Source organism: Notothenia rossii, assembly GCF_949606895.1.
Source record: "Notothenia rossii genome assembly, chromosome: 5".
In the NCBI taxonomy this organism is placed as follows: Eukaryota; Metazoa; Chordata; class Actinopteri; order Perciformes; family Nototheniidae; genus Notothenia; species Notothenia rossii.
In genome coordinates, this window is record NC_136903.1 from 22,196,823 (window position 1) to 22,220,423 (window position 23,601).

General features: G+C 40.0%; 1 protein-coding gene across 1 annotated transcript in view; it reads left to right on the forward strand.

Moving 5' to 3' along the window:
* The window catches only part of pdhx (pyruvate dehydrogenase complex component X), a 47,191-nt gene that overhangs the window by 1,933 nt on the left and 21,657 nt on the right, over nt 1–23,601 (forward strand). Inside the window, exons 2-5 of the mRNA XM_079681125.1 lie at nt 3,998–4,081; nt 9,935–10,035; nt 18,481–18,689; nt 19,621–19,719. Coding sequence (XP_079537251.1) covers nt 3,998–4,081; nt 9,935–10,035; nt 18,481–18,689; nt 19,621–19,719 — 493 coding nt within the window. The remainder of the gene's footprint in view (nt 1–3,997; nt 4,082–9,934; nt 10,036–18,480; nt 18,690–19,620; nt 19,720–23,601) is intronic.

Sequence of the window (23,601 nt, forward strand, 5' to 3'; positions counted from 1 at the left end):
AATGCCACATTTATTTAGAATACATTTGTAGGTGTTCACAAGTTGTTGGACATAATGGGCAGTTCCACAAAGAAGTCTGATTAACAGCACTTATAGATTTAGAAAACATTTGTATTCACCTCTGTTTAGCACTTTCTTTTGAACAATTCCAACTACTTCACCATCCATTGGATTAGCATAACATTGATCTGTGTTACTGCACTGCCATACACAATACACACCATACACAATACACAGCTAAGGTTTTCACTGCAGCATGCAACAATTATTCATCCTAAAAATCTTAAAAGTGACTTCAGTTTTTGGAGAGGAGCAGTCAGGAACCTCTGACTGCATAACAAGTAGACGCACGGTAGTCACTATCAGTTATAGGCAAAGGAAAATGTTCAGGGTGGAAATCGTAGCTTAGCGAAAAAACTAGAGGATAATGTAAGGGGAGTGATGAGAACCAAGAGTTATGTGAATGTTTGATTAATTGTCTTTTACAATGTGGCATTTATTTACGACTTTGGACTACTATACGACTCATCTTTTCAGTCAATTGTTTTCGGTGTCAGACCAGGCAAAGCACTGATTTACCTCATCACATTAATGATTACTCCGATCCAAACTGTGCCAGTAAGCATGCAGATTCAGAGCCATTATTGATTTGATATGTCAGAATATCTGACGGCAAAAAGTCTTGTTAAAGCAGTCAGCTTTGGTGACAAAAAACACACTGACACAAAATACAGACAGAAGGGATTCATGTTAAGTCTAAATGATATATCAATATATTTAAGGCAATCAAGTCAACATATTTTCTTTATACACACAACAACAAAATATACATGTTTGACAGTGGAAAATGGTATTCCTAATGTTCAGATACTGAAGGCAAATATTAATAATTGAAGTAACAAACTGCTTTATACTATAATTGACCTTTACTTGCCAGCAGGTGGCAGCAGCACACAACATGACGGAAGAACGCCGCAAAACCTACATGTCCTCTGTCTAAATGTCTAATTTAAGTTGGAAAAGTCTTAATCATTGCCTTTCTGATCCCTTTACTTACATGCCAGTTTGAATTTAATTTAGATTTATGTTATACTTTCTTTGATTTAAAACAGCTTAAAGGTGACCTATCATGCAAAATGCACTTTTGTACATCTTTTATACATGAATGTGTCCCCGGTGTTCCAGGGAACTCACCAAGTGTCAGAAAACACAACTCACTCTATTTTCCTCCACACCCAAATCTCTTAAAAAGGGGCTGCAAGTGATCTGATACAGACTGATCCAGATTTGAACACTGCTGTGACGTCACAGAAGTGGCGCTACGGCTATTGGGCCAACTCCACCAATCAGGAGGAGACAGCCACGGACATTGCCATTCCAAAGCGCTGGAGACGCTGTAGTACATATGCCAGGCCTGTAGATGGTGCTGTTCTCACAGAATCAGCCCATACAAAGACATTGTTAAATTGAGTCAAATGAGGAATGGCTAAAATGAATGATCTGTTTAGTATTTTGAAAAATAAAAAGTATAAATATGCCTTATATACAGTGGGGGGAAAAGTATTTAGTCAGCCACCAATTGTGCAAGTTCTCCCACTTAAAAAGATGAGAGGCCTGTAATTTTCATCCTAGGTATACCTCAACTATGAGAGACAAAATGACAAAAGAAAAAAAATCCAGAAAATCACATTGTCTGATTTTTAAAGAATGTATTTGCAAATTATAGTTGAAAATAAGTATTTGGTCAATAACAAAAGTTCATCTCAATACTTTCTTATACCCTTTGTTGGCAATGACAGAGGTCAAACGTTTTCTGTAAGTCTTCACAAGGTTTTCACACACTGTTGCTGGTATTTTGGCCCATTCCTCCATGCAGATCTCCTCTAGAGCAGTGATGTTTTGGGGCTGTTGCTGGGCAACACAGACTTTCAACTTCCTCCAAAGATTTTCTATGGGGTTGAGATCTGGAGACTGGCTAGGCCACTCCAGGACCTTGAAATGCTTCTTACGAAGCCACTCCTTCGTTGCCCGGGCGGTGTGTTTGGGATCATTGCCATGCTGAAAGACCCAGCCACGTTTCATCTTCAATGCCCTTGCTGATGGAAGGAGGTTGTCACTCAAAATCTCACGATACATGGCCCCATTCATTCTTTCCTTTACACGGATCAGTCGTCCTGGTCCCTTTGCAGAAAAACAGCCCCAAAGCATGATGTTTCCACCCCCATGTTTCACAGTAGGTATGGTGTTCTTTGGATGCAACTCAGCATTCTTTCTCCTCCAAACACGTCTAGTTGAGTTTTTACCAAAAAGTTGTATTTTGGTTTCATCTGACCATATGACATTCTCCCAATCCTCTTCTGGATCATCTAAATGCTCTCTAGCAAACTTCAGACGGGCCTGGACATGTACTGGCTTAAGCAGGGGGACACGTCTGGCACTGCAGGATTTGAGTCCCTGGCGGCGTAGTGTGTTACTGATGGTAGCCTTTGTTACTTTGGTCCCAGCTCTCTGCAGGTCATTGACTAGGTCCCCCCGTGTGGTTCTGGGATTTTTGCTCACCGTTCTTGTAATGATTTTGACCCCACGGGGTGAGATCTTGCGTGGAGCCCCAGATCGAGGGAGATTATCAGTGGTCTTGTATGTCTTCAATTTTCTAATAATTGCTCCCACAGTTGATTTCTTCACACCAAGATGCTTACCTATTGCAGATTCAGTCTTCCCAGCCTGGTGCAGTTCTACAATTTTGTTTCTGGTATTCTTTGACAGCTCTTTGGTCTTGGCCATAGTGGAGTTTGGAGTGTGACTGTTTGAGGTTGTGGACAGGTGTCTTTTATACTGATAACGAGTTCAAACAGGTGCCATTAATACAGTTAACAAGTGGAGGACAGTGGAGGCTCTTAAAGAAGAAGTCACAGGTTTGTGAGAGCCAGAAATCTTGTTTGTTTGTAGGTGACCAAATACTTATTTTCCAACATAATTTGCAAATAAATTCTTTAAAAATCAGACAATTTGATTTTCTGGATCTCATAGTTGAGGTATACCTAGGATGAAAATTACAGGCCTCTCTCATCTTTTTAAGTGGGAGAACTTGCACAATTGGTGGCTGACTAAATACTTTTTTGCACCACTGTAGGTATGGTCCTACACTATATTATTCGAATATAGTATGATAGGTCCACTTTAAACTAAAAGTGCTATGTTCCTATGCATAGAATTGTTAGCGGAAACTGCTGGTTAGAGAAGACCACATTTATTTTATTATTTCATCAGTTATGTTGAATATTTAAGAAACCTGTGCCTGTACCAACAGGTCTTATGGGTGCCATTTGAACTGAAAAACGTAAAATAAAAGAATCCTTTCATCTGCCTAATCCATTAACTTTAGCTCTATAATTTTCTCTATCAATACATCGTAAATGACTGCATTATGCAAGAAGTTCACTGCGCAAATACAATCCACCGAACAAAGGGGTCTTTCTTTGAGTTAGGCTAAACAATAATACTCTTGATAGGTCTTTTCTGAAGTAGCTCTGCAGGCTAGATGTAGAAAAGCAGTGATACCTCTGGCAGCATGCAGAATGGAGACTCAGTGTCCACCACAGTGCTGTGAGCCGTTTGAACTCTGACCTTCCCGGTGACTACAGCTGGTGACAGTAGGGGGCTTTGATGCCCCTTAAAGGCCTGAAAGAATACGAGTGCCTCTTGTGCTGTGTCAGCAAGGATCAAAATGAAATGCGTGACCTGCTGGCATTCAGTCATAGTGGCACTGTCACTTTCTGTGCCCTGCACCCAGGTTGAATATGTTGAGGCCTCAGGCTACCACTGCTACTTCTGGGGGTGTTACTTGATTTATTTTGACGTTCACATTGCCTATTTGACGCTGAAAGATATGCCTGTAGGGAAATCCCGAATACAATTTTTATGGAACCATGACTGATGTGGTTTTAAGCCTGATGACCCATGAAGTGATTTGTATATTTCTCTTTCTGTCCTGTAGGTGTCAGTCCAGTCCAAGTGCAAATGCCCGCACTCTCCCCCACCATGGAGGAGGGAAACATAGTGAAATGGCTGAAGAAGGAAGGTAAAGCAATCACAATATGTCATTTCTTCTAAGCTCTCATTACCACACATTTCTGCTGCACTTTCTCTAATGGACCTGCCATGTCTACTCTTTAGCAAGTTGGTAGGTTCCTCAGGTTGGTCCATATGTACGTAAACCTCACAGTAACACCGTCTGCATCTGTGCTCATCGGTTTAAAGAGCACAGCATTTATTTATCTCATAATGATGGACCAACTGTAGCGCTAATCATTTATTTGATGACATCACATTGCTCTGTAAGGGCTGAGCATTGGTAGCACCTGAGGGCCTTTGGTGGCTAATCGGCTCAAGGAAACATGGCAGTCACTATACATCACGACTTAGCAGCTCTGCTCAGCCAGACGCCTCAGCCACTCTCAATTATCAGGAGGCGGCAAACTGATTTCTGATTGGCCGCTCTGCTGTGTTGCCATGTGCTCCTGTTACTCGGGCTGAGATATGTACATGTATGTGTAAGTGAGAATGATACATTTTAACACATCCGGGATGCTACTTAGCTACACTTACATTCATCATGGGGTTTAGGGCTGTACGATTTGGTAAAAAATACTAATTGCAATCATTTTGACTGATATTGCGATATGACTCATGACATGGACAAGGATTGCTCATTTTGTATCATTATTTTCATAATCGTTGAAAAACACGATAAATGATTATGGAAGATCTGTACTAAATAAATATGCTTTGTAAGTCTGTAGAAAATTATTTGTAGGCCGGGATATCTCCGCAGCTTCGCTATCGTTGATTCAAAAGGATATACAACACACATTTAGCCTTTAGCAAATATGGTTCTTACTGCGATTTAATATTGCCCTAATTCATATTGCGGTTACATACAGATTTGTATTAATTGTTCAGCCCTATTATCATAGTTATAAATTATTCCAGAAATATTTATTGTTTAAACATGTGTTTTTGTAGTGTAGAAAACTTGGTTTATAGCTTCATCAATTTGAATTCAACAAAGAAAAACATATTCTTTAGAATGTTTAGTGTTAGTATTCCATTTTGAGTTTTTCTTCAAATTGTCAAAAACATTTAAAGATCTAATTATAGTAGATTGAAGTGTGAAAGTGATGTACGGGAACAAAGCTCTTTCCTGCATACTTCTGTAGTCTATACCCCATTTTTGTTCTTATGCCCATTGCCTTTGTCGTCGAGCAGAGTGGAAAAGGCTTGTGGTCGTCTGTTTAATCTTTAATGTTGCACATCACACCTAACCCCTGTGGTCATACGGTGTTAAAGCCTCATACAAATCCAATTTTGACTCCACTACTGCTTGCTCTCAGGGGCTTCCAACATCAATACTGCTCTTTCAATCTTCCCCTCACCCATCCCACTCTTCCCTTGACCCAACCCTTTTTCCTTCCCACTTAGGTGTTTACCTTAAACATAGCCTACCAACAATCATTCATTTGAGGTTTTTCAAAAATATCCTTGCCTTTGTCATAGTACTGTCCTTGATTTTCCTATTGTCTGCTAGATGATGCACCCTCAGAAGATAGAAATGTGACCAGATGTCAGATTTGAATAACCTTTGCCCTTTTATCTCATACTGTATACACTCCTCCTCCCATCTTAACACATGGACATATGTCGCAAAGAGGACTCAATCATAGTGACTCTCCACGTGAAATTGACTGCAAGGGCTAAAGCTAGAAATCAAACCATTGCTAAATAGGGCTGAACGATTTATCGATTTTAAATCGAAATCTTGATTTGAAATGATCGATGCGATTATCAAATCGCAAAGCCTGCGATTGTTTTTAATACATTTTTTACTTTTTTTTAACTTTTTTTTAAAATTTCTTCTCTGTCAGTCATCCATACCAATCAGCAGTGCTGTGCTCCACATGTACCAGCTATTGTTAAAGTCCATGTAATGTCCAAAATAAAAGTTATTCTGTGTTAATAAATCGCTTCATCACTTTCCACTGTTTCATTTGACATATCAACATCAATGATTCTTTCCATAAATACCCCCCAAATAACATGAAATGTGTGCCACTTTCCCGTGTTATTCCGCTCCGGTAGCGAAAAGCTTGCCAGCCATTAACCCAGCTGTGTGACGTCACACGTGGCAAACACCAGCCTCGTCTGGATTGTTTGTTTTGTATCCTTCCGCTATTTTCGCTCAACATATGTGTAACCGGACCTCGCTAAACCTTTTTTTATCTAACAATTCATGATGGGGAAGCGATGTGTAGTTGTGAGCTGTGAATGTTTCCTGATTGCTATAAACATTGATCATGGGTGCTGGAAGATTGTGCACAAAACTCGGGTCAGAATTAAGTTACTACAGGTGTTATGCCAGCTTGAGCTAAATGTCACCAGAGTACAGTGAACTTGCCTAGTGACTGAAATATATAAAAGTTGAAGTGAAATAAGTAAGGCCAAAAATGAATTACGTCTGAATATCTTTATTATTTTTACCACTTTTAATTATTTGTGGGCTCGCACATATACCAAAATAGACTAATGTACACTGCAATAAAGATAAAATGTTACAAGTGAAAAATTAACAAAAGAACCCTTTTTTATTTATCAAACAGTAAATTAATACAATCTTACAAATTTGTGATTTGGAAAATGTTGTTATATTTACATATTTCTTTGGAAAAATAATATTGTAAATGATGTACTTTGTAAATTATTTACATCATGCGAAACCATTTTAACCAGTTCAGCTGCATGACTTATGTCAAATTACAGATTTGGCTATTGAAATCCCTGATAGCGGCCTCCCGGCTCAGGGTAAGTCTTCCGTATCTCGGTTACAGCACATGCAGCGGGACTCTGATTTTTGGGCCGAGTAGGCCTACACCCCAGCACCAACGTACAAACTGTCGATAAGCTGTATATCGATACTTCCTAATGAAAAAAAAGTATACAGATTATAAATATATTTGGAGAAAAATAAAATGTTATGTAGTAGCCTACTATTATGTAGCAATTGTTACAAATTGGCTTATAACATGATATTTGTATTTTACTTGTACAAAATAAATATGAGGTTATACATGACTGCTTGACAGAATCATAGACCTCTTATATATTTCCTCACATGTGTAGTTGTTTCTTTTCTCAAGCATACATTGAACTTGCATACACAGAAAAAATAAAAGCCAAGCTGTTTTTGACTGCTTGAAAGAGTTTAATGGTATCTTTAAAAGTGTACCATATCTGTAGCGACTAAAAGTATTATATGAAAGCAAAGCTGCAATAGGCAGTTGGGTCAATCAATATTTACTTACTGGTGTAGTGGGCCATCAACTGCTCTGTGTTGTTGTTTGTATTGAAGATACGCTATTTTCAGTGTCCAAACACTGAGACAGCCTTCTCTAAAGCCTGGGTGGCTAATAATGCACCTTGGTTTCTCGTCGGTGTCTTCTATCTGGCAGAGTCCTGCACGGGTCTGATTTTCAAGACCCGCTCCCGCCCCGCACCCGTGACGTGCAGTACCGAACCCGCCCCGCTACCCGCACATATTGCCAATTAGTCCCGCAACCCGACCCGACCCGCCGGCACATGATCCGCAACCCGACCCGAACCCGCATAAGCAGTGACAACGTGCAATTATTAACACACGCAGTTGCATATTTGGCTCAAAAAGCCTGGGATGTTGTTTATTTTCTCCATCTAGGATGACACCAAAAGCCTCCCAGACGTTGGATTTTGCTCTTGAGGAAGAGTTATTGAAAATGCTGTATTCTCCGCTATAGAGAGCTTCACCTCAGCCATTCAGAATGTGGTGCGCTCAGCAGCAGATAGATGCACTGCAGAGGTTATGATTATGCTCGGTACCGCGGAGGAGAGGTCTGAGGATTTAAACATTAAACTAAATTATTATTGTTTAAATATATTTATAATGCAACACCCGCAACCGGACCCGCATCATCTTTGTTTTACCCAGAAGCGAACCCGGAAAAAAGCGTTTGAAAAAATACCACCCGCAAATCACCTTTTTTGCGGGTTACCCGCGGATACCCGACCCGATGCAGGACTCTGCTATCTGGTCAGTAGGTTGCAAACTGTCTATTTGTTCCATCACCTGCCAGATCTCTCTGCAGCATACACATTCATCTGCAGTGGGCATGCTTTCACAGCATTGACATGTACACCTGAATATTGTACATAACATTAAAAAACAAAACAATATCTGCCGGACGTGTGAGGAACAGATGACAAATTAAGATCGACATTTAGTGCAGGTCAAACTAAATAAAACAGAATTTACCATTCAGTATTGCCGACTCGAGTCTCGCCGGCTGCGGAATCCGCTTCTCTTTCACAAGTTTCTGCCTCGTTGTTCGATTGCTGGGCAGGAGGCTCGTACTTATAAGGCAAAATGCCTTGAAGTGAAAGGCTAGCTGGTTCACTCTCTACTTCTGTAACTGAATCCAGATAACCCACTGAATCTGAGCTTGAATGATCGCTGTCGCTGTCGCTGTCTGAAGTTATCGCGTTGCTTGCCATTTGGACTGATTTGATCAAATGGCAATGTTTGCCACGTGTGACGTCACCGCTCGTTCGGGAGTGATCGGGGGCGTACTCGGCAAACTTCGGAACCAACATCGGTTTTTAACGTATATGTCATTTAATTATGACGAAACTTTAAACATTTGTATTTATTTTTATTCTGGTGATATCTAAACTACATGTTAAAAAACACCTGTGTTAGATGCATTACATGGCCTTTAACCAATCAGAAGTGGCCCATGATAGAAGGTGATGGACAGATTGATCCAATCACCTGCCAAGTATTTTTGAAAGTGCCTTGCCTTTCCAAATGGCTTCCAATGGAGCTTTCCTAGATGGTTTGGTGAAACAAAGCATCTCAGTCAGGTTACTAAAGCTCCATCACATGTTGTACATCTATTACAGGGTGAATCTTAAACTGAAGCTTGACTTTAAAGCAGCCCAACGGAAGTTTCATGTAAGTTTAGTTCTTTCACTCGTAGCTCGGGCTGCGGGGGTGCTAGAGACGGGAGCATGTTGATGCGACCTTCCTAGCCGGAGATATGGCCCCATTTTACAATAAACTTCCGTTGGGTCACTTAACAACAAATATCGCAAATCGAATCGCAATCGCAATATTTGTCAGAAAAATCGCAATTCAATTTTTTCCGAAAATCGTGCAGCCCTATTGCTAAATCACATTTCCTGTACAAAAAGCTGACTGACAACAGTAGTTTTTCCCCTTTGTCCAAAGACACCATAAGGTCCATTTGTCTCGCTATTATTCCATTACAAGGCCCATTTTAAGTTGTTGCGCAAAACAGGTGTAGCACAAAATAGATATGTGAGCGTGGAAGAATTTAACCAGTGGCTCCTAATTGCCATCCTCTTTCATTGCTAAGCAGATGGTAATGTATTCCAGCTCTCGCATGGCGTGGACCAGTGGGAATCTTTTGGGATTCTAAGGATAGGCAAAGATCTCGCCTTCTTTCAGACACGCTGCGTTTCCGTATCTCACATTCTTTCCCATGAAACATTGATTATGCTCTTCACTTGATATGTAGGCCAAAGCCCGAGCAGATATTTTCTCCCATAACCTTTTTGTCCCATCAATGGAATTCTTTCATTAGTTGGCAACCAATGTGTTCTCTGTGCGTGTGCAATGCCCCTTTGAAAGATTAGTTGTTTTGAACCTGCTGCTGGACGTCATGATTTATGCATTTCCAATAACAGCTAAATTTAGTCATTTGCACTTAAACTAAGGCCATAAACCCCATAATGAAGACATTGATTTGAGAATTGGGTTCTTATTATGCCAATTACGTGTTTATGTTATACTGAAATGATGTGATGTGTTTCCTTTATATTGCAGGTGAAGCAGTGGCAGCAGGTGATGCCCTTTGTGAGATTGAGACCGACAAGGCTGTTGTCACCCTGGAATCTAGTGACGATGGTGTCATGGCAAAGATATTGGTAAGTAATCAAAAACACACTTAAACCTCTTCTAGAAGATGATGGATCTTGGGATTACAGATATATTTAACGATATAAATTGTGGTTAAGTATTCAAATGCTTTGTATCGAAATTTGTGTCAGCAACAGGATTTTAAATGCTGCTTTTTCTCATACTCGTTAAGTCCTTTTTAAAGAACATTCTTGTTCTATTATTTCCCTTCTTAATATGTTAAATCAGCAATTTGCAGTCGTAACAGGTATGTTTTTGGAAGGATTTTATATGTACATAGAATATATTCCTGTTAATATTTGTGTGTGAGTGTTTCAGGGTTTCCTCCTTGCCTATGCTAATTGGATACGCTTGTTAAATCTGCTGCATAGTGACAGCAACGCTTTGACAAGGTGTCTATAGTGACAAATACTTCTCTCCTTCCAACCAACAATGTGCAATTTGTGTTAATTTTTAATAGGCGGCCGAAGACGCAGCGATCAGTTTTTCTTTCATCAGTTCTCCACCACATGTTCGTCCCCCTGAACAGAAAGATGAAGATGTTTTATCTCCTCCTTTTTTATTGAAGGATCCCACTGAAATCTTCAATATATTACATGGGAGGGAGGGGGAGGATTTACCTGTCGTTCGAGCAAGATTTGACTTTTATTCAGTTTCCCTATTGAAAAAACGATGGGATTGCACTGAGATATTTCTGCATGTATTCCCTTGCATGCACAAACCCTTGCTCCATGTTGCTGATTATTGGTTTAAACACAACTTGTTCCCTAGCCATGACGTTTTGGACATGTTCACAATTTGGGGACGCCTGAGAGGACGGGGGTTTAATTAGCCAATGTGTCTGTTTGCGCAACCTTTACACAAAAACAAATACACAATCTGCACGCGCTAATGAGCCTAAGAAATGTGCACGCAGATGCATTGTTCATGAACAAAAACACAACCGTTTCTCACATATTCATGTACGGACAGAAATGTCTAAATTGATCAATTACTGAAATAAGCAGAGGGGTCATTGTCACTTATATAAACTGCAGGATTATACCTCTTGTTTTTGTCCTGCCTTTCACTCGCTTCTGTTAGTCCACATTCCCTTACTCCATCCTTGTCTTTGCCACTGTGTGGTTGAGGTAGTTTCCATAGCAACCACCCAAGAATTGGGGGTAGGCGCTTTAGAGCTGTAGCTGGCAGAGAAAGATGGTCTGCATTAAATAAACCCCCGAGCTCTCTTTCTTTCACTCGGTGGAAGAGAGTGTGTGTATCGTTAATGTGAAGAACAGCAGCTAGTGGCAATATTTCAGAGATTTCTGCACCATTACATGGCGCTGGCAATGTGGCATACACTTTGTCTGGGTCAGTGTGTTAGATCTTACTAGTGTAATTGTCTCTCACTCTAATTTAGAGGCTACCATAATTACCAGCCTGTGGCCAAACGCCTGGGCAGGCTTCAGGAGGAGTTGGACTTCCTGTGCTCCTCAGGGGTTATTTATGGGGGTCAAGTACTGCTCTGGCCCTCTACCAATTACCAACCATAGCTGTTGGGGGTGAGAGAATAGAGGGATAGATTCTGCTCATATTGGGAGGTGGATGTTGGGGGTAGGGGGACCAGCAGCATGAGCACAGATTACTGTATCTCATCAGACTCTTACTGCCTTGCTTCAATCTGAAAATCAGCCCTGGGTACAATCAATCGTAGCCTTCGGGAAATGACACGCATGTATTTACAGATACAGTGAGGCAAAAAAGTATTTAGTCAGCCACCAATTGTGCAAGTTCTCCCACTTAAAAAGATGAGAGAGGCCTGTAATTTTCCTCCTGGGTATACCTCAACTATGAGAGACAAAATGAGAAAAAATAATCACATTGTCTGATTTTTAAAGACTTTATTTGCAAATTATGTTGGAAAATAAGTATTTGGTCACCTACAAACAAACAAGATTTCTGGCTCTCACAGACCTGTAACTTCTTCTTTAATAGCCTCCTCTGTCCTCCACTTGTTAACTGTATTAATGGCACCTGTTTGAAGTCGTTATCAGTATAAAAGACACCTGTCCAAAACCTCACACAGTCACACTCCAAACTCCACTATGGCCAAGACCAAAGAGCTGTCAAAGGACACCAGAAACAAAATTGTAGACCTGCACCAGGCTGGGAAGACTGAATCTGCAATAGGTAGGCAGCTTGGTGTGAAGAAATCAACTGTGGGAGCAATTATTAGAAAATGGAAGACATACAAGACCACTGATAATCTCCCTCGATCTGGGGCTCCACGCAAGATCTCACCCCGTGGGGTCAAAATGATCACAAGAACGGTGAGCAAAAATCACAGAACCACACGGGGGGACCTAGTCAATGACCTGCAGAGAGCTGGGACCAAAGTAACAAAGGCTACCATCAGTAACACACTACTCCGCCAGGGACTCAAATCCTGCAGTGCCAGACGTGTCCCCCTGCTTAAGCCAGTACATGTCCAGACCCGTCTGAAGTTTGCTAGAGAGCATTTAGATGATCCAGAAGAGGATTGGGAGAATGTCATATGGTCAGATGAAACCAAAATAGAACTTTTTGGTAAAAACTCAACTAGACGTGTTTGGAGGAGAAAGAATGCTGAGTTGCATCCAAAGAACACCATACCTACTGTGAAACATGGGGGTGGAAACATCATGCTTTGGGGCTGTTTTTCTGCAAAGGGACCAGGACGACTGATCCGTGTAAAGGAAAGAATGAATGGGGCCATGTATCGTGAGATTTTGAGTGACAACCTCCTTCCATCAGCAAGGGCATTGAAGATGAAACGTGGCTGGGTCTTTCAGCATGACAATGATCCCAAACACACCGCCCGGGCAACGAAGGAGTGGCTTCGTAAGAAGCATTTCAAGGTCCTGGAGTGGCCTAGCCAGTCTCCAGATCTCAACCCCATAGAAAATCTTTGGAGGGAGTTGAAAGTCCGTGTTGCCCAGCGACAGCCCCAAAACATCACTGCTCTAGAGGAGATCTGCATGGAGGAATGGGCCAAAATACCAGCAACTGTGTGTGAAAACCTCGTGAAGACTTACAGAAAACATTTGATCTCTGTCATTGCCAACAAAGGGTATATAACAAAGTATTGAGATGAACATTTGTTATTGACCAAATACTTATTTTCCACCATAATTTGCAAATAAATTCTTTAAAAATCAGACAATGTGATTTTCGGGATTTTCTTTCTCATTTTGTCTCTCATAGTTGAGGTATACCTAGGATGAAAATTACAGACCTCTCTCATCTTTTTAAGTGGGAGAACTTGCACTGACTAAATACTTTTTTGCCCCACTGTATATAATGTTTATTGCTCCTCGGTGTTCAGCTGCATAAGAAGAGGAATGCTACTAAGCTTCGAACAGCGAGTCCTCGTCTAGGAATGTAATGATGGGTACATAGGAAGGTTGTTGATTGTGAATGAGTTGGCGATTAACCTAATGAATTTGATGGCAGATAGGACTGATGGATAGGTGTTTAAATATAAGGCTAAATTGATGAATATATCCATCACATGCTGCACTGCCAACCTTTCAGTTTCCCATTCATCATCCCCTTTTCGCCTCCTCTCTCCATCACCACACACTGTCCTATACGGGATCGATTTAGACACCAACAGTCATGCGTCCTCTAAATCAATTGTTGGTATAAATGACTTTCTAACTGTGCAGCATTCTTAGGTCACATTGGGTGAAAAGCCTGTGTCTTTGTTGGCTTTAAGATTTCAAAATGAGAGTAAATAGCCTGTAGGCTTTTGGCAGAAAGACTGAACTGAATTGGTTTACAGACCATATTTTTCTTCAACAAAAGCCAGCAGTGTATTTGGGAAAGTGACATAGTGGAGTGGAGAGCAATAGAAAGTGCATGATAAAGGTTCCTTGATACCAAGAATCTCGTGGTTATTTGGTTGGAAAGCTATACAAACATGATGCTTAGAAGTAATGAGTTTCAGCTTGAATTGTGTTTTTTATTTGCAAGATTACATTGCACTGACAGCCTGGTATTGCTAAAATGAAGGATTTGGCGGCAATCCTCTTAGTGCAATATCTGTCATGCTCTATCAATCATAGACAGACCTTATCTCACTCTCTCTCCTCTTCTTTTCTTTTTACGAGCATTTCCACACCAAATATCTTAACATACTCAAACACTATAATATAATCGGGGGTTGGTCTGTGCTTAGCCCTATTCGTTGTTTGACCATGATCTTTTGATTTGACCTGCCTTTGCAGGGTGTCCGCGGGGTCTTAAAAAGTATTAAAAGTTGATAAATCAATTTAATAAAAAGTATTAAACGGCATTTTCCAAGGTATTACATGTTGTAGCTTGTTTTCAATAAGTATATGAATTGTCCAAAAAGGTTGTATTCTACAGTCTGCCTGAATGTAATCATTGCGTAGGTGTGTAGTGTGATTCTGTGAAGTTTATTTATGGCATCCCGTTGGATTTGACGTCATCTGAACAGGACATCGCACGCTCACTGCTTGATATCACGTGAAGGTCCATTTACGCCGGTTGTTAAACAACATCGTTATGGGGAAATGCAAGTTTGCGTCCAAATGGTTGGAAGATAAGGAGAAAGGACAATCAATACTGTATATAGTAAATGTGAGGTCAAGTGTGTCGCCAATGTAACCGGTTAAAACTCCAAGTGGCGATGAGGTCTTAAAATGTATGGAAAGGGTCTTAAAAAAGGTCTTAAAAGGTATTCAATTTGACTTCAGGATTCCTGGATATACCCTGCTTTGTAATGACAAACCTTGAACAATCATATTTTATAGCAATTCATGCTTTACAGCAACCTCAGCCAATAGAGAGTTTATAATTGTCCAGGTCAAGCTTATTGTATCTCAGCTGTTTATACTCCAGTGACTTGTATGGCTCTATGATAACAGTTTGCAGATAAGTGGGTTTAACCTCATAAATGGTGTGGACTGGCTTTGTGATATCATTAGTACTCTAACTGATGGCTCTGCAGATAACACTGGATCAAGCCAGCGGACTGACTTTGTTAACAGTTATGAGCCCATTTTTATGAAGCATCGGAGAAAGGATGGTTGCCAGTGAGAGGACATGACATGAAGATCAGAGATAGAATCTAATCCATCTATCACAAGATAAACTGTTTCATAATTGTACAAAATGCACATTTATGATATTGGAACAATATCATGATCTGACTAAAGTAATAATACATATTAGTCTATCTGGCCCAAAGTGTGCAGTTAAGTGATCGCAAAAAGTGTTATGGAGGTTTTTCAAGCTCTGTCACACTGAAATGTTCTCTGAAATGTATAAATTGGATTTTACCACTTCTTTTCTACCTCACACCTTGGGCATAAAGGAAAACAACATTTACAATAGACAGCAGATACTTGAGCCATTGCAAAAACTGAGTTGAAAGCATCAATAATACTTCCCATTGGTTTCAGTGTATCCTATAACCATTTGATGGCAGTGTTGAGCCCCAAACCACAACAATGTCCTAAGCATCTGTTTACGCAACTACCCAGCATGCATACTGTTAACAGTGCATATCATTCGGCTGTGAGGAGTACTATGGTAGTATTAAGGTGTGCAGAGTGAACTTAAAATGAAACCACTCTTGATGCAGTTAAAATCTTAAAATATGGCGCTTACTTGATGTTATCATTGTTTTCAGATCTTAACAACATTTGCACTATAATCAAACTGTTCTTCTCAAACCACATGCTGCCAAAGCTCACTGTTAAACTAAATTGTCTTTTCTGATAGACATACATCTACTGTTACATTTACACTGATCTCGTACAATAAGGTTAGGATAAATACTAGGCAAAATGTCCCTGAGGGTCAACCACCACAAATACATTCTGAGCCTGAGAGGTGGAGGATGGCGCTAAGGATAAAGTGTCAGCTGCACAACAACATAACCTTCTCAAGCTAACTAGGAATCTAATTGATCACCATTCTGTTAGGCAGCCAGTCACTCTGTACGTGCAAATGTATTTCCTCACAGAATAAACACAATTTCCGGATAGGTTAAAATCTATATGTTATCCAAAACTGTGTATACTGTGATCCTTTTTAATACATTCATGCCAGAACATCTATACTCTTAGCATGGTGAGACTGTGGGAATTTGTCATCACTTCATTTTGGCAAATAAGTAATGTAGTATGTTATGGATCCAGTCCTTTGGTGTCTTTAGGGTTTACATTTTGCCCTTCAGTTACACACCGATATATTGATAGCTGTTGTAACATCATATCGTATAACACAGTGGAGCTTGTGTCATTAAAACCACAGGTACTCTGGAAGGTTTATTGCATCTTGAGTCTCTTCCATGACGACAAATCCCTTTGGGACTGAGCAAAACATCAGGACTTCACTGACAGGCCTTACCCTTATCTACACTTCCTATAGCAGTTCAGTGTTAACCACACATCAGACTTATTGTTTAAGGTTTATACTCCGCTGAACGTTTGGTCATAAACTAAGTTTGAGTCTTAGGGCTTTGTAATCACCTCCATCACTCTCGTTGTTTATATAAGTACTTCACCTTTCAGCAAAATCCAATTAGGTAGACATGTTGGAGCCTAAGATGCCTATCAAAATTAAAGATTCCACCACCAAGGTAAATGAACCTCAGTACGACAGATACTTACAGGTCTGCATTAAACTATATCAGCACAAAATGCCACTGCAGCTCTGTGGGGCAGGTGTTCATATGTTCTGCTTTTCTTTCCAGTTAGCTGGATACGATTATTGGAGTGCTGCTTTTGATTTGCAGGCCTGCTAGGGGGAGGGGGTTGGGGAGGAGTATGTTGGTAACCATGGAAATACAAATCGTTTGATGAATTTGCACCTTTTTAGTGTAAAAATGTAAAATATTTATGCATTTGGTCAATTGTTCGAAAATACTTGGATACTTTTGGCAATTGTATTATTTATCTTCCTATTCTGTTGTGTCTTCTGATAATGAGCTACACCTTTAGGAGGCAGCTCACGAAGTGGATACCTTTTTTTTTTTTATATAGATGAAGTGCAGCTGCCCAGCCCTGTGTATTGTGCCTGGCCTTTGATTTGAACTGATCAATATTGACCGAGGAACAACACCTTGCACTGCTCGGGGAGGAAAGCGCATGGCTTGCAGTGGATTTGGATTACTCCTCAACAAGATAGTGAATCAATAGCTGACAGCTTTGAACAGCATGAAAACACATCCATAGCACTCCAAGAACCTGTCACAGCACAGCTGGGTTTTTGTATGATTTGTGCAGGTAAAAAGGGGGAAACAGGAACGATGGAAATTGGTGCGATTGAGAAGGGATGGGTATCGTTAAGGTTTTAACGGTACTACTACTTTTATCAATACCGCTTATCGGTCCGGTCTTTTAACGGTACTCTTATCGGTTCTTTTGTAGAACAAAATAAGGTAAACTAACTAAACAAATTGTGAACAAAACTAACATTGTTTTTTATTTAAATGAAATACATAATATTTCACATCAAAAGAAACAACAATGTTTTAACAAATCGTATTAAATAATCTGATGACAGAATTGTAAACAGAATAGCTGAAACTTTAGCAAAATAAATGACTCAGTTACCTCTAATCATTAACCCATGTTTGTATAATGTAGTTAACGCTGTGTATTGCTGCTAGCATACATAACACCTGACGTGGAAACGTTACTCGTGGATGGGGCTACAGAGCTGCTAGAAGACAGTCGAACCCGGTGCATTCCTCCGTCTGAATGTGATGCACTTTTGCTAAATGTTTAGACAAATTTCTCGTGTTACCGCCCTTACATGCTAAACTCTTTTTGCACTTTTGGTAACGAGCATTGTCCACATCGAGACGGGTAAAGTTTAACCACACCTCGGAGCGCCATCTCCTCTGTGTGTTGCTGCATGTAGCAGCTGCGTGTGTGTAAACTGCCCCTCCCCCTCGCACACAGAATAAAAATAAAAATAATCATGGACACATTTTGCAGTCTTTTTGAGTATTAGAAACGGTGTTGGTGACACTAAAACTGCAATATAATGTTTGTGTAGCAACATATGACATATATTTTTACATGTCTTCAGTACCGATAAAACACCGATAACGTTGGAGCTTAACGGTACCACGGTCTTTAATAATTCAGCCCCGGGGCTCGTTTAATACCGGGGCTCTGTTCCCATCCCTAGAAGGCAGTGATTTTTCAAGAGGTCTCCTAATAATGCCTGTCCAAATATGTATCAGTTATTCAATAACCATTGTATAACTGATCAATTTTAGAACCACTTTTCCTTCATCCATGTATCTTTATAATTGTTGAAGAGACATTTCCATTTAGTTAATTCAGTTGCACTTAAGAAGTGACTGAACCAGTGCTGCTAATGTTCTCCCCTCACTGTGTATGTGCATCTCTCACCCTTTGTATGTGCATCTCTCACCCTCTTTACAGATGGAGGAGGGAAGTCGCAACGTGCCCCTTGGCACTCTCATTGCCCTCATGGTGGAGGAAGGGCAGGACTGGAAGCAGGTTGAGATGCCCCCTCCAGATGCTGCAGCTCCACCTGCAGCTCCACGTGCTCCAGAGGCAGCCACGGCCCCAGTTGTGCCTCCTGCTACCCCCTCTCCAGTTACTCCCCCAAAACTGGCCACGTCAGGACCGTGAGTGTTGCCTTCCTCTGTGTTAGCTGCTGATGTACGAATTTGCCTAATTTCTTCATTTAAACTTGCAATTTAGCCTTAAACAGGATTCATATGCCTCCCATTTCATCCCCAAAACTGAAATGTTTACCTCTTAATTAACATGATCTTGTCATAGTTGTTTTAATATGCCCACAGTATGAGTCAGTTAATTGTCATTTGAGTTGCATATCAGCTCATATGGTTAATGCAAGATTAGCTCTAACTCAGGCCATGGTAAGGACTAGTGACACGATACATAAGGTATTATCTTAAGCTCTACCCTTTTGCCATACAGCCATGAGGATTTCAGGTCGTACTGTATTCACCTGTACATAAAGTACGATGAATTTCCCCTGTTCACATTCAAACGTGTGTGAGATCCTACCTACCCTGTGTACACTATAGATACTCTTTTGGAAAGCATAAGAGGCACCGCAGTAAAAACAGGCCCTATTTGTTGTGCAAACATTTTACGCTGAGCCCTTCCACATTTCTGATTTGCACCTCGACTGCATCGGCTTGGCAGGGTTGATAGATGAAAGATTGATGAGTTGCGGGGCAGGCCAGATTATCAGGCAAAGGATACTGAGATGGGCTTTATTACAGCAGTCAGGTTAAGTAGAACTGAAACAGAAGATGGTATCTGAGCTAAGCTAAAGCTGCTTTGACGTTTTAATGAGCACACAGTCAGTGATCTCCTAAAGCTAGACTGAAATGCTTAATGTAACCTTCTACTGGACCAAGATTTCATTTGGTTAATTGGGTACCCACTATTCTCTCTGCGAAGATAAATACATTTTGTGTTTTTCAATGATTAAAGCCATAACCATTCATGTTTGGCCGTTTTAAAGCAAACGTTGGAAGTTAAAACTATTATAAAATGATTCCTGACTCTCTCGTCCTCATCCAGGTTGCGCCTGAGTCCAGCTGCCAGACATATCCTGGACACCCATGGTTTGGAACCTAAATTGGCCACAGCCACAGGACCAAGAGGACTTATCACCAAGGAGTGAGTACGGATGAATGGATTAGCTCTAAGACCTGTTAAGGCCTGCTTAATGAAAGCAGGTATGATACAGAACCTCCCTGCTGACATTTACCAACAAGCAGACATCAACTTCATCAAGCCCAGTCTGAGGTTATAAGACACAAAATAATCTTTCTTGATGTTGATGAAAATAGTTTTGACAATTTTCTTTTGCTTTATTATGTAATTCAATTGAATTTTATAGAATTTTGAGGTGGAGTTTGTAATTATTTATAAAGTCTATTAATGCTAACACGGCCTATCGCACACTTAACATTTAATCAGCGTGATAAATTAAGAGTTTTTAGCAAGATACGTTTTGTCATTGACATCCTGTTTTGATTAGTTTATTAGCTTTTTCCTTTATTCCGGTGAAAGAAGAGAGAAAGCAAAATGCTCATCAGGCCATGCAGACCAATCAAACTGGTCAAGAATTAATGATGAAGATATTAGTCTTACGCTTTTTTCTTTTTTTTTTCTTTACAGTGATGTGCAGAGGTCGCGTTAACCGTATATTTTCCGTCTATGACGATTTTTTTTTAACAATGACGGGAAAATCTGAAAGCCGTCCGTCATTTTGACGGATTAGAACAAACTCAGAACAGCGCCACAGTTTCCTTGCAGCGAGGCTCCGGTGTTATGCCGTGTTATGCATGCCAGCCCAAAAGGAAATTATACAGTTTCCAAACCTAACTTTGCCGAACAGATCATCTGTGAGTATTTGCTTTACGCTGTGCGCGATCCCGCGAGGTGCAGTGTGCATGCATAACATGGCGCTAGTTGTGTACAGGCCGACGTTAATAATGGATTTTGACGGATATGTTACGATGCAAAAAAGTCTAGCGCAACCTCTGTGTGGCAGATATGCTTGTTTATTATAGTAACAAGCCTAAGGGCACAGATGGTAGGGTCCCCTGGTGGCCACCATAACACAGAAGTCCCTCTGAGGGGAACTGATGTCAGTCAGGGCAAGGCGGGTTAGAGCCAATGTGTAGGCAGTGTGAATGACAACGAAAATGTGGGGGAGACTAGATAAGTGAAAAAAATGCGAGGTGGTTAAGATTTCACGTTCTTTAATCCTGTTATGTGGTGAATTCACACTACAGGAAGCTGTGAACACACACACACACACACACACACACACACACACACACACACACACACATCACCATTGGTTACGTGCTGTCAGAAGGGACCTGATTGAATACTCTCCTTACCCAGCTAACACCCTGCTGGGGAATCTCATTAAGCAACTTCAGTCGCCATAGCAACCCAGTCTCCAGAACCCACTGGTGACCATAGAAACGCAGACCATATGTTTTCCGAGATGTATGTCTTAGACAGTATAGGAGAAAGTTATTTGAAGATTTATATACCAAAAGGCAACAAATAATAACTTCTTAATTTGAGATACAGAAAGGATCATTAAAAGATGCTTTTACAGTTTTACCCCAACAGTGTGTGTGAATACAAACACCTTGCTTATCAATCTTAATAATTAATGTGTTTACCACTGAAAGCTTCTGTTGAGCGCCATTATATAAAAACATTGTTTTCTGTTTTTTTTTTTAACTCTGCCAACACAATTACAATCACAACACTGTTGAGAAAATGCAATTTCAGTGTTTTTGTCCCTCTTTATTTGCCATTAAGATATAATTGTCTAGGTTAATGAATAAGGGTGTGTGTGTGTGTGTGTGTGTGTGTGTGTGTGTGTGTGTGTGTGTGTGTGTGTGTGTGTGTGTGTGTGTGTGTGTGTGTGTGTGTGTGTGTGTGTGTGTGTGTGTGTGTGTGTGTGTGTGTGTGTGTGTGTGTGTGTGTGTGTGTGTGTGTGTGTGTGTGTGTGTGTGTGTGTGTGTGTGTGTGTGTGTGTGTGTGTGAATTCTAGGTTTTGAAGATTAAATTCTTCAATTAGTAATTTAGTTTTAATTATATCCAAATGGTTTGTTTTGGCACGCTTGTTCGGTTAATTCAACCATTTGTTGGACTCAGGATTGGCTCGCCGATATACTCACAGACTCCTCTGCCGGTTAATTAGCTGAGAATTTCTTCAGAAAGAAAAGGCTGCTGCTGAAAGAAAGTAATGTACTGCAGGGGATAAAAGACTGGACACCAGAGGTTTAATAAAAAAACTGTACAGCATGCTAAGAAGACTTTTTGAATATAATTATGTGTTGTTTACTGGCAAAGCCACAGACAAAAATAAGTAAAGAGAGTGTATTCTTTCTCTTTTTTCATGTAGCTTTAAGTTTGTTGAATGCCTAACTTCATGAATAGAACCTGATGATTACAATGTTTATTATTTGGTACAACTTGCTAATAGATCCATAATAAGAAAATCAAATATGTGAAGTTTAAAAACTTCCTTTTTAAACTGTTTCCTAACTATTTGGGAAAGTGGAGAAGCCATTGGTGGCAACGTTTTTCTATTGGTTTTATCCTTTTAGTCTATAGGCTTTAAGATATTTTCATTTTGATCAAAGAAGATCCGGACATATAGGCTATTAGCTTAGGTGTGTTGTGAGACTGAACAGTTGTGCTCTTGTTGGAAACCAAATCTCCCTGGTGAGAAAAGCTCACATAGGCTAAGCTTCTTCATGAGAGGGCAGAATAGACCCCATTTCCCTTCCTTTGTCCCTTGGTACATCAGATAAAACTGAAACCAGGGAATGGTACCCCTCCCATTCCACCCTCTTCTCTAGTGAGGCCCCTCTTCTATAGTGGGCATGAATACCAAGAGGTCACGCAACCCAGGAATGAGATCATGGCATGTTATATAATCCCCGACAAGGTTTAAATACAAATTGGGTACAAAGAACACATTTCTGTTACTTTTTTCTCCCCAACCAATGTCAGAAATATTAGCCAATAGGCAATGAGAACACGAGGATGGAACGGTTTCAAAAATGTTTACCTCATTGTGGTCCATACCACATGAATATATGACCGTAACTTGTTTAAATGCAGCAGAACAGTCGTGTTGTTAAGGAGACGTGAAACTGAGGAGAAACCCATGACGTATAAAGCCCTTTCATTTTCTAATGAATGATAAAAAAATGTAAGGCTATAACTTTATAAATAAAAACAAGTTTTTAGTTAACTGCTTTACTATTGCATATATTCATTGTACCCTTTTGATTTCACATATTAAGCATGAATTATTACGGTGGTTAAAGCATGATACACTTTGGAACTCCAACAGTGAATCCAATTAGCTTCAAGTTGTCAGCCTCTTGTAGCAGCTTTAAGCTATTTGTAAGTGTTACTGTTGGCTATAGGCAGCTGTATTGGTGTTGTTGGTTGGTTTGAACTGAGTGTTGCTTTAATGCAAATGTCAAATATATCACGCTGAAAATGTTGTTTATTTCAAGTTGATGCTTTTTATGCAACATCTAAAATCGTTGTTTTGAGCTGTGACATCTTAACTTACAAAAAGGGATTACATAGCAATAGGGCTGTCCCTAAAGAGTAGTTTAGTTTGACCTTGACCAGCCCATAAGGGTATATACTGTATATATATATATATATATATGAGAGAGAGAGCTCTGTTTTCCAGCCTGACTATTTAATTTATTGTTTTGGTTGTGTGATTTAATTAATTTATTATAATTTAATTAATTTGTTTTATTTATTATATATAATTTATATATTTTAATATTATTTCATATTTCATTTGCAATGTTGAATGTTCAATACAAAGTTATGTTTGAAAGGATGTACTTGAATTATTATTATATATTATCATTATGTCTAAAATGGTCTTAAAACGGTGCCGACAATATTATCGTTTATCGCAATAATTTCCAGAAAAATGTATCGTCCAACAAAATGTGTGTGTGTGTGTGTGTGTGTGTGTGTGTGTGT